This window comes from Centruroides vittatus, unplaced genomic scaffold, assembly GCF_030686945.1.
Source record: "Centruroides vittatus isolate TY-2023 unplaced genomic scaffold, ASM3068694v2 contig_723, whole genome shotgun sequence".
Taxonomy (NCBI): domain Eukaryota; kingdom Metazoa; phylum Arthropoda; class Arachnida; order Scorpiones; family Buthidae; genus Centruroides; species Centruroides vittatus.
Genome location: NW_027122461.1, coordinates 468,005 through 481,139, shown reverse-complemented (window position 1 = coordinate 481,139; position 13,135 = coordinate 468,005). Strand labels below are relative to the sequence as shown.

At 32.1% G+C, this 13,135-nt stretch overlaps 1 protein-coding gene across 1 annotated transcript; it reads right to left on the bottom strand.

Annotated features, from left to right (window-relative positions):
• Positions 1–11,306: 11,306 nt before the first annotated feature.
• On the bottom strand, positions 11,307–12,532 carry LOC136980752 (uncharacterized). The gene is made up of 4 exons (XM_067276945.1): positions 11,999–12,532; positions 11,843–11,911; positions 11,670–11,759; positions 11,307–11,417 (listed from the first exon to the last, which is right to left on the bottom strand). The coding sequence occupies exons 1-4, from the start codon at positions 12,530–12,532 to the stop codon at positions 11,307–11,309; spliced, it is 804 nt and encodes a 267-aa protein (XP_067133046.1).
• Between the last annotated feature and the right edge of the window lie 603 nt (positions 12,533–13,135).

The following is a 13,135-nucleotide window of genomic DNA, read 5'->3' as shown; positions in this document are numbered from 1 at the left end:
GTTTCCGTGTAGTGTGATGCCTACATCTAAGATATACAGAAGATATATAATTAAGAATCCAAGACCGTAAATTATTTCCCACTGAGTTAAAATTAAGTGAAATACAAGTTTATGCGCATTCTCTTCATTAACAATAGAATCAAACATTATCGTGGTAACTGTAAATAAAATCACGTAGAAGCATATCAGAATCAAAATGGCAAATTTACTTAACTTATGATGAATGAATGCGGAATTTTCTGTAAAATTATCCAAGTATATTTTGCACTTGTCTATAATTAGACTTGAATAGATTCTGGTATTTTCACTCAAAAGAATTTGAAATTGTAAATAAACGAATAGAGTAAAAGATAAGATTAAAATACAATAAAGAGTAAAATCTTCACCAAAAAGTCGATCGATTCCTCCTGTGAATTTAAATCGTGCTTCGCCTTGTAACAATATAAACAAAAGAATATTGATATTACAATAAATGAATAAAAGTTTTATAAAATTCTGGTATACCTTATACATGAACTTGGTCTTTTCGCCTTTTAAAGGTGCATATACTGCAAAAATGGAGAGAATGTTTTTATTTTCTGTTACTCTACATAATAAACAGTAACAATCAAGAGAGTGATTCATAGTGTTACGAATCATTTTCCGACTTCTTTTAATTTTAAAAATCAGTATTATAATAGAAATTGTTTGATAAGGATGCAAGCAAAGAAAGACTGAAAATTATGTACGAAATTCAATTAAACTGCATCGATTTTAATGAAAGTCTAATTACATATTCAAAGAAAGAATGTGCAGTGTTTGCTCCGGTAGTTTATGTATATATGACGTGACTCGTTAATCTGGAATCGAGTAAAACTTGATAGGGAAAATCTGTGATAAACTGATAAGGCTATTTGGTGCAATAAAATGGGTCTTAGTTCAATTTTCTATCTTTTCGGTTTCATTTATTTTACCTATGCTATATCTCTATTCTAGGTGACAATAAGTTGAAAATATGAAAACAGACACTAAAATTTGTTTCTGCTCCAAAGTATTTTTGAAAAACTTTCGAGTAAATAATAATTATAATAAGAAACAACATTTTTTTAAAATTTCTTTTATTGTGCTGTAAAGTACATTGTGGAATTTCAATGTACAGCACTTTTTTAAAAAAGTTTTAATTTAAAAAAAGTATTTAAATACAAATTTAAAAAAGCTAACAAGGAGTTGCGTTACTTTTCCAGCTGTTATGAAAGTAAAAAAATAACAATAATAATTTATTTATTAATATATCTAGCTTGTTGCACGCTGCTTTGACCGAATTTCCAAAGAATTTTTTCCAGTAGTTGTTATACAAGACGTTATTAATCGTAAATTTTAAAAATGTATGCGGTAAAACTCGTTTTAAGAACATTATCAGAATCCCTATAACTCAGGGGTTTATTTGTTTAGTGCAACGCGACACGTGGCGATCTCCCGAGAAAACTTTCATGCGCCCTATTCAGGCGCTACTAAAAAACCTGGATAAGTGCACGTGGTCAGCTCGTTGGCGATGCGCAGACTTACTTCCAGTGTTCGGTGGTTTTATCCACTGGTCAAATGGTGGGCATTTTTTAGAATTAAGAAAGTACTAGTCAGAAGTAAAAAATCTGTAGAAATTAGATGTGAAAAATTAAACATTTATATAATTTTCACAGTGTTACGCTTTGCACTGAACCCACGTGATTTATGCGTTCATTCACGTTCGTACAGTGCAAAGTGGGTCAAGTCACAGTAATGACAGCGCGAAATAGACGCATTATATCATTGTCGCAGTAATTAAGTTAATATAATTGTTTTTAAGAGAATATCTTTTTGTCTGAATTATATTCAGTTTATTATTTCATTTGGGATTGGTCTGGCTGGGTTTTTTTTTTTTTTTAACTCTTTCCGCCCTGTGGGCACTAAGAGGGCCTCTTTAAGTAGGCCCATTATGGGTTCAGCCAGGCCCACAATGGTGCGACCAAGTGGTGAGGGACGGGGGGCCCAACATATCCGAACGGACCACCCCCCGAAAAATTCCTGGGGATTATTCGACCCGTTCGGATTCGATCCCGGGTCTCCCAGAGCGGTAGGCTGCCACCTTTACCGCTCGGCCATCCGGCCTTGGTCTGGCTGGGTTGGTTGGTCTTTACCTGTAAATATACGACTGGATGCTTGTAAAGAATGTATGTACTGTACAGGTACACATATTCGAAAAATCAAAAGAATACTTTTATATTCTATTTTTCTACATAACAAACAGTAAGAACTATAAGAATGATTCACAGCATTACGAATCATTTTGTGACTTCTTTTAATTTTACAAATCACTATTATTATGTAAATTCTATGATAAGAAAACAAGGAATAAAAATCAAGTATGAAATTCTCTAAAGTTGCATCGCATTTTAATTCATGTCAAATTAACTAATTAATTAATGGAAGAATGTTCAGTGTTTGCTCAGGTAGTTTATGCCGATATCACGTGACTCATTAATCTGGAATTTAATATTTATCAAGAAAAATCTGATAAGAAACAATTTCGAAAAATTTATACATAATTTATAAATATCTCACATATTTTATTTTTATTATACAATGATTACATGAATAATACTAATAAGGCAAAAGATTACTACCAGAATACAGTGAGTATTGCCCCGAGATAGTAAAATACTACAGCCTATATCACACCCGAAAATTATATATTAAGTAAAAGTATGCATATAAACATAAAATTACATAAAAGGAAATTATTAAGAACAGTTTAAAAAATAAAAACTCAAATATCGATTATTACAAGTCTAAATATACATGTAATAGCTGTAATTACTTCCTCGCAGTTATATATAACAGAAGGGAAGATACATCAAACGATCAAAAAGAATTTTACATTTTTAGACTCAGAATAGCTTGAAACGTAGAGAAATACCAGAAAATGTTTCTTTTTTTTTGTATTTATGTAACAAAATCATGCTACACGCGTGTGTGGCATGACTTTGTTCACCCCATTTGAAGCTTAATAACTCCTGTGATTTTTGTCAAAACTCGCTGAAAATTTTCAGGAAGGATTACTTATTAGGACGATTGATACTATTTGGCATTAAAGGTTAAGGGGTGGGGAGATAAAGGGAGTCGTGTATGTGACTGAAGGGTCGGCACCGGATCGGCGATGCCTACGTCAAGACGGACACCGTTGTTACTCCACGTGAGCGTTTTATTGTGTCGCTAGCGATCGCGTACATAAGCGGTAGGGTTTCGGATGAAGGATGTCCAAGAGACAGCGTGTCCGAAAGAATGCACTCGACTACAGATTAACGCAAACAAATATCCGTTTATTTATTTACATTTAGATATATATACAAAGGATAACGCGTAGCATTTCTATATTTATTGTGATAGTTTTATATAGAGTAACATAATTGATAAAGCTTTTACATAGTGTAAGATATTTAATGAATTTTCTATAGCCAAAAAAAAGGTACTAACGAAATGGGACCCTAGCCGTGAGAGAGAGAGAGAAAGATACGATCACATCCTTCCATTTTTTATTAATTGTTGGGAAAAATATTTCTTTATATAATATGAGAAATTTAATCGCTATTCTTTAATAAATTTATATAAAACTTTGTTGGTAAATAAAATTTCCATTCAGTCCGGGCTTTCACATGTGTATCTTCAGTGTGGTCAGACTTAGTGACGACTTTACTCGTTATTAGCACTTACAATTATTTATAAAATCCATCCCTACCTTCAAAATTAAGCTTTTTGTTGTTTTAGAATAGTAAAAAGTATAAAAATTTTAAAAATAAAATTCGATAACAGATGGCGCCACCAATTGTTGCCGGAATAGTTAAATAACTCGTCGCTCGATTTCTATAATAACTTTTTCTTTTCAAAAGAACAACAGTTTCATTTGTATTCAAGCGTGTTTTCTGCGTTTGTTCCTAGGAGAATTCGACAGAACGAAATGTACTCTAACAGAAAAAAGACGAAAAAATAAAAAAAAGGAGTGTATGAGAACAAAATAAAACAATAAGATATGTGATATGTTGAAACAGCTGTTTGCTGCAATAGAATGGATTTAGGTTCAATTCTGTAATTTCTACATTTATTTACTTTGTGATTTTGTTTGCAAAACTTGAGCTCTTTATCAAGTGATCATAAATGGAAAAAATAAAAACGCAAATTTTTAAATAAAACAGTGTTTAATTTAAAAATTATTTTGAATAAACAGATTTTTGGTCTTGTGATGGATATATTCTAAAGCCACTGCAAAAATGAAAATATTATCTGAAACAACTGATTTATTTGTTGTCAACATAGGAGTTTTGCAGGGTGAGATTTTGAGCTCGCTACTTTTTAATTTGTATGTCAATGATCTGATAGTTCGACTTACTACAGTGGGTAATCATATTATTAGAGCCACTTATTAAAACTGACAAATAATCGGTAATACTGTAAAAATTTAATTTTACATATAATTAACAAGTAAACTGTAAACAGGAAAAACGTATCACTACAATTCTTGTTCGGAACTTTCTAAAAGAGCTTTCGTGTTTCAACACATAATTGTGGGGTCTTGGGGACCGTCAAAAATTGAATTACGAAGGATTAGAGTAGGACCCTGCCACCAGCTGTGTGTTGTCCGACACTCCTCCGATTTAGACAAGAAAAAAAAGGCAGACAGTTAAGGCGCGAGGGTAAGAGTTAATCCAAGTCCATGAATGACCCTCATAGGAAGATGAATGCAAAGTCAAGTAAAGAAATTTATGAATAAAAGAGAATTTATTATGGTGAAACGAAACATAATATTCGAGCTTAGTTTAAATTAATAGTAATTACAAAATACGTTTTAGGGAGTTAGCCTATTTCTATTTGTAAAACGGGTGGTGCCTTAGCGGGTGTATCCGAATTTTGCGACTCACAAGATACCACAAGAAGAGTAGTTTTTCTTCTAGCAATTGACTTCCTTTCTAGATGCTGTGTTGATTTTTTTCGTTTTCTCATGTTTTTGCTTTTTCTTTTTCTGTCCTCGCCCTTTACTTTTTCTCTCTTTCATTATCCTTCACTTTCTCTTACTTTCTTCTTTCCCTTTTTTGTCTGCTTTCTCCATCACTCAGTCTTTCACTAAGACTCTAACTATGATCATTTCCTTCTATTTTATTCTTCGCTTTGACCAATCATGACTTTGATGCGGAAGAAGTTGAAGTAATTTGCAATAAGCATGATTGGTCATCGTTTAGTCCTTCTTCTCTCTTGTCTATTAAGAATTATATGTGTCCATGTGAAGTAACTAAAGTAGCATCTGTCATCTAACACCATTGAAATGGGGGAAACGACGTTCATCCCTTTCGTCTTTTCGTTCGAATCTTGTGAGATGTATAACAATTAATTGATAAGTTTTTAATTCCAATTCGTTTCGCTGAATTATTTTAACCGGTATTACTAATAATTTAGAAATGGGGACACTAAAATCGAAAAAGATAGACGAAATTCCTTTAGAGTATTGATTGATAAATATAAATATAAATCCCGATGACGCATTCACACACACACACACATTCTTAACTATCAGACAGGACGCCTTGCACCACATCTTTCAGATGTGGTGCAAAGCGTCCTATTTCATAGTTGAGAATTGTTCGTTGTGCAACAAGACCAAACAAAAAAAGGGATATGAAATACATATATAGTTAAACATAAAATAAAATTTTTCACCTTATTATTCGCAAGAATTGGCACAGAATTGGCAAGCTGTTACCAAAAATAGACTATAAGTGATCGAAAAAAAGCTTTTTTTCAGATAAGAGCAGACTTTGTTTTGTATGTAGGTGGATACCAGTGGCGTGCCGTGACATTTGATGATAGGGAAGCTGTGTTTCTGTAAGAAGTCGACTTACACGGGCAATCAAGTAATTGCACGTCAGGGCCCGTTCGTATTCGTTTGTTCGATAAGCCAGTAAAAACCGTATACTTCATTTAATGTATTTTTAACAGATTATCTGACGTACTTAATAAATAAGAAAGTTCAATATAATTATCTCTGTTATTAAATTCAATAAATTCCCTACGCCTTCTAAATGCCAATTTTTGCTTTGAGAAAAACATATAACATCTATTAATTTAGATATATCAATTAATCGTAATTATCTCGTTATAATTTTCAATATTTATTTTATATTGTCTACCAATGTTAAATTCTATTCTATTTTGATTTCCAAATTGCTTCAATTTTACGAAAGAATCGTCATTCGTCATAAATTTTATCGTCAAAATATCGAAATTTTTTGTTGACGTATTTATATTTAATTTAGGCATTGGTCTTTCTTTTTTAATAATGTTTTCTTTTTTATTATACGGTCTCGAGCCAAAACTGTTTTAAAATAAATTTTTGAATCACTAGCCACGATATAAGGGCTAAAATTAAAATTATCAGAAAAACTTACTTGGTAAAACAAAATGTGTGACGAATATATACCTAGTACAAAAAATTCTTCAATTGTATGAATATACTTTTAAAGAAACTTATAATTAAATATAACTTTGTGAAGAAACGTACATAAAAATAACAAAATATTCTTTACTTTTTACATGTTAAAACAATCCACTTAGTGAAATAGCTTCCTACGAGTGGCTAATGAATGGAATCAGAGACAGTCCAGGTAGGTGTGTGCGTGCCAAATCCCGAGGGTGCCGATACCGGTCAATGTCAAATGCCTCTTTTGTCGCATCACTAGTATATATCAAACGACGCTACAGGGTTGTTGTAGATTTTAAACGTTTCTCACCATAGCTGTAAAAATCTAAATACGTTAAACTGTGTTTGCATTTCGAACACAATAAATAATTCTTCTTCAATTGGTCTTCATACATCAATATACATTATAAAATAAGTTATAAAATACATCAAAAGGCCGTTGTAAACATGACGAATTGGCATATATGTGTCTATTTATTTACGCTAAATGCTAAATAGTATTAAGAGCTAAAAGCAATATATTATTCCATCGAATGAATATATATGTATACGTAATAATTTCAAGTGACTAATTTAGATAAACTAATACGATTATTTTTATAGAAACTGCTTTAATAGATTTTTTTTATGTTCGAAAACTTTTTCGTCTGGTTTTTTATGATAAAAGCTCTTATCAGTAGAAATAAACTTCAGAATTATTACCTCAAATTCGTTGATCAATTTTTGCTTAAGAAAAATACTTATTTCTATTTTAGATGCATCGATTCCGTTCACAACTTGAACTTCTTTTTTCTGCCAGAAAAATATCCATAATCGATTAATGGTAATTATCAATTACTCTAATTTATAACAATATAAAATTGTTTATTCCGTCATGATATATTTCTATATACACTATTTGTAATATAAGTTAATGATTGCCAAAATGTTTTTGTGTTTGAATTACTGATTATTTCCTGTAGGTAAAGACTAGGAAAATATCCTCCAGGTATAACAGTAGCTGGAATATTTAAAATAACTCGTAAAAGTATACCAAAAGTAAAACATCTAAACAAATGCATTTGTTTATGCTATAAGATATCATTAGAAATTTCATTTAAATTCTACTCTTAAATTAAAATTAATAAGTTTTAAGTGATATTTTCTTCCAGATTATGCAGTCAATGCAGTCTTGATTTTCCAGTTTAATAAGCATTAAACAGGGAAAGGATGCGTGAGGAAAAATGTTAATTCAATTTTGAATGTGAAATTGACGATATTCTCGCTATGAATACAGTTTTCTCTGAAGTACAGTACACAAACGATCAGTGGTGTATTTCTTACCTTTTGACTACATAGTGTTTTAAAGGATTTGTGGCAAATCTCTCTAATAACAAAGTGTTTTTCTGCGTTTCAATTTATATACAGTAGAGACTCGTAAATTGGAACCCCGGTAATCGGAATCGTCGGTAATCGGCACGATTTTCAGTCGGACTGTGTCGTGCTGAATCGAACGTTTTTGATACTAAATTTACTTCTAAAGTATAATTTTCATGTTTTCATATTCTTCAATATATTTATTTTGTTTGTACAAAATGCAGAAATAATTTTTAACGATACGATAGCCTCGATTAATATTATAAAAATTTTTGTTAGGCTTAAAATCGACGAAAATTCAACACGAAGCGACACGCAACGGAGAAAAATTCAACACGAAGCGACACGCAACGGAGAAAAATTTGAACATCGGATGGGTTAATATATTTTTTCGTACATAATCCGTAATCAGAACAAATCCCTAATCTGAACAACCCCAGTTTTCAGTTGATTCCGATTTTCGGTTCACTACTGTATATATATATATATATATTTATTTATTTATTTATTTTCAGCTGTTTGTGTAGTGCAAAAGTGATTAAAATTGTTCATTTTCATAGCGACTTTGAAACCTTCCTATCACATGCTACTACTGGAATATAGACCATAGATCTTATCTGTAACTTGAGTGTCATATACATTCAATGATAGTAGCACATGTAGTGTATATAACGCTGGGATTTTCTTGCTAAGCGATTACTACATGAAAAGTGATTATGTTCATATTTTCAACAAATCTCGACCAAGAATGCAGTTGAAAGGTTTTGTTATTTGAGCATCAACCACGTAGCATTCACGTTTGAATTTATCTGATACTATTTAACGCGTATAATGTAAGTTTGAACTTACATTATACACTTATTACAACTTATGAATTTACGGAAAATTGAAAATATTAAAAGTCAGAAAATGTTTCTCCGTTTTCCAGTCGCTTTCACCGTTGCTTGGCTGATTACTTCAGTGTTTATTTTACTCTGAAAAAGTGTGCTCTTATTCAATAAATGTGAAATTCTGTCGCTCCTTTGTGAAAAGTCATAATACTGTTCTGATATTGTTTTGCTACTTAGAAAATAATTTTCGACTTTTATGAGAAGTCTGGGCTATTTCTTGCAAAATATTCAAGGATGGCATCAACTCGTCGCTTAAATTGTTGCAAGTAGTGTAATAAAGTTTTTGTAGACGTCGATCCAACGCTCCGTTGCGAACTTTTGCACAGCATAAACAGTGTTTGTCTATGCAGTAAAAATACTGAATAAAAGAAACTCACAACATTTGATTAGGTTGTTGATAAAAGTTAAATAAAGGTGTAAGTTATGTAAGTTGTGTACGTGTATATAAGTGTAAAAATTAGAAAGTTTGCATCAGTTAATAAGCAGAAGGAAAATAAGATATCTATATATAATCGAGACGAGTTGATAATAATAATAATAATAATAATCAGCGCAGAGCCCAAACGGTTAAGGAGTTGAAAGTTGAAATTTGGTACACAGTTAGGGTACGTCACGAGAACGCACACAAAGAAGGGATTTTTCGAAATTCCTCCCCACGGGGAGAGGGACAGGATTAAGTCTTAACACTTCCATCAACAATGAAAGTGTTACGTAACAATAGAACTGTTAAGAGAAAGCGACGTGCAAGACGCAGATGCAGTTTTTTTTCGTTTTTGCGGGAAATCGAGCATATTTTTAGACCCATTTAATAATTCTCTAATTAGTCTGGAAACAGAGGGACCTAATTTTTGCATTCTGTGAAAACGGGTAAAATTTGCTATCATTACTTTTTGCCCAAGCAACGCCGGGTTTATCTGTAACGGTATGCCTGAAACGCCTACTAGGGGCGCCCTGCCGATGATTTTAAATTAACAATAAATTACTTTTATTTGTAATAGGAATTTATTATTTATACCACGGAATGACACCGCTGCTGCTAGAACGCTCTTCCTGTGCGGAGGGGATAATCCTTATCCCCCTGTCCCACGGGGGAAATAAATTTCCCCCACGAAAAGGGAAAAATTTTACATTGATATCAATTTATTATTTATACACCGCTGCTGCAAGAACGCCCACTAGGGAACGGCCCGGGCTACTAGTATTTTATATTAGACTTGTAAAGTTATGTAAATAATTGCTTTATCTCGTGTATCGTCGATACCTTATCGACGACCTCGCTAACCCTTCCCACTGGAATTAATGCCATCCACTCACACTGTGAGAGGCATTTAACAGAACGACGTCGGGAACAAGGGTGAAATCTCGCGACTCCACCCACCTTCTTTCTAAACTAATTAAGTTTTAAATAAATAATACATTGAAAATATATTTTAGTACTGTTGTATATAATTTAAAATATAGTATGAACAGATGAAAAACAGTTAGTATTTTGCGGTATGTAGTTCCTTGTATAACTCCTAGGTTTATTTGCCGACAAAAATTTAATATGGAATATTTTGAGTTTTTTAATTTTTTTATCGACTTTTATCACATGTATTAATACTATTATTAAATACTTTAAAGATTAGTTTTTTTAAGTAACTACCATTTTCTGTGCCATAAATGCATAAATGTCATGCAGAAAACTTTAAGTTTTAAGTGCAACACTTCAGAACGAAAGTGTTGCACTTAAAGATGCGTTTTTAATAAATTATATAATGAAAATTTTACATATGGACTAAGACACTAATTAAGGATATCACTCAGCTTTCAAACATAGCAAATTTAAATTTTATATCTCAATTCGAACTTCATTTATTGATATTCACTTACTGAAGTCAAGTGATAATTTGCTTAGTCATATCACTTAGGAGTGAGGAATGACGGGGTGTAACAAGAATTGGACAGATGACGTGCATCGAACCCCTCTAAGACATTGACCGGAATCAGAGAAATAAGCGATATATCACAATTATTGCGGTTGTACGTATTTTCTATGGAGCGCCAAGTCTAATTATGTTGAAAAGGGGGAATAAAGTAAAAACGTATCACAGAATAGATTTCTTATAACCGGGCCCATTTGATCCTCGGCCGCCTGTAAGTGTCCCAGTTGCTCAGATCTAACTGCAGTGCTGCTTGTAGTACACTTTTCTACGTGTTACTCCACTATAAACAGATAATTACATCGGTTTGGGTTTTCGACTATTCTCATGTTCAGAGACATGCGCAATTGTTCACTTTTAGAGAACAACAAAAGCATTACATTATTGCTCTCCATTGTTGTTTCCATTTCAGTCAAAATTTCTATAGTCAATTAGAACAAGTAAATTTACGGTATTTTTAATCAAATTAAATTAACTGGAACTTAAGTGTCTTTAGCACCAGGAATTAAATCAGTATTTATTCTAATTTATTGATTCAGTTAATTTTCAAAAATTACTAACAGAAAATTGATTAACGTTTATTTCACTACTGGTGATTGTAAAATTGAGCAAACCTATTTTTCACGGTATAATCAGTATGAAGTAAAAAGTTCATCTTTATTTATTCAAATGAGAGATGTTTGTGAAGATCTGACAGCTTCTAGGAATTTTGGACACATTCTTCAACTTTAATAATCCCGAAAACACAGAATGCAGAGTTGTGGCCATCTGCAAATAAAAAGTATAAAAAAAGTTACTAAACTAATTATGTTATTAATTAACATGTTGCAGAGTTTTCTCATATTGTGAAAGGGTTTTTATTTTAAATCACTAGTACTTTTGAATCGCGAAAGCATTTCCACAATATATTGCAAATTTTACTGCAAAATCCTGAATTTTGTATTACAACACGCGTATTTGACAATCGCCTGAAAATTAATTCTTAAAAAATGTTCAAAGACACCGCGTCAATGAATCTACCTTCAAAGGGATTTTCTTGTTGACACAAAAGAAGCCTCCTATCGTGAGACACAAAGACACTTCCCCAAATCTTTTCATGAAATTCAATATCTAACAAAAAATTAGTATTTAATATTAAATTTATTAAAGTAAATCCGAATGATAACGAAAGTAGAATGAAAATAAATCTGTACTTTGAGCTTTCGTTCTAGTTCCAAATTGCAAATTGCAAATTGACGAATGTCTTGAAATTCATTCTGCATCTAAATTATTAAAATTATATTAATAAATCGAAAATTAAATTAAAGGTTTAAAAATAAAAAAATTAATCAAGTGTAAATAACGAGTACCGTGAAAGCGATGCAGCACAGCAAACAGCCGCATATAATGCAGATGAATGAGAAAACAATCATCAGTGCCAACACCCAAATTCTGAAAAACTCAGGCATGTCAACATACAAGTATGCGTAATACAAAAAGCTGGTTCCCCAAATTATTCCGAAGTAAACAATTACGACTGCCAATTGGAATTTTGTATTCAACTGATTCATGCAAATCCACAATTCTTGGTGACGAATCATCAAGTTTTGTAATTTCATTTTCAAATTTCTGTCGCTTCTTCTTATCGTAGACATTTCGTAATTAAGTTCTTCAGATTCTTTCTGGTAAACAAGCACAAATAATGCGCCTAACAGGAGACCATGCGCAATTCCTCCTGTAGTTAAACTCGTTACAAATCCAGTCTCAACTGTACAAATGAGAGCTTCAGATCGAAACTGTTCTTTTTTTACTACAGCAGGATAATAAACAGTCAGATTGAAAATTTGAAAAGCAATCGTTAATGTTATTACAATCAATGAAATGAAAAGGGAGACGTTTCTCATTAGAGTATTATTTTCGAAAATCAATTTCTCATAGAAATATCTGTTTTTCAATTTAGTAATTAGATTGAGCTTATTCCGGTTGATGAAGGTCAGAATGATTGAGTAGCCGCAGAATATAAATAGAAATGAAGTTTTCACTATTTTAGCATCCCTTTTAAACACTTCGTACCATCCAAGACACGGAGCATATTCGCCTAAACCCGGTAACGATTGCCATAAAAAGAGGGCAGCAAATTGCCACACTAGAAACTGGAGACATTGAAAATAGAGATTTTTTAATTTTTGATTTTTAAAAAAATATATTCGCTGTTTACAGGAACGAGTTCGGTACAGGTCGATACCGTACATAAGGGCTGTTGTCCAACAGGGTCTCAAGAAACAACTCGTGCAAATTTCCTCTTGTATATTCGAATTCATTTTGCAGTAGTAGCATAAACTGTGAAACTATCAAATGGGTACTCGTAACTGCAGGCTACGTAACGATAATTTTGATCATCCATAATTCTATCTGCGTATAGAGTTGTTATAAGAAGAAATAAATTAAATTTTGTTATTCCTTATAAACGGATGTTTATCACGAATGCATTCTTAGCTAATGGATTT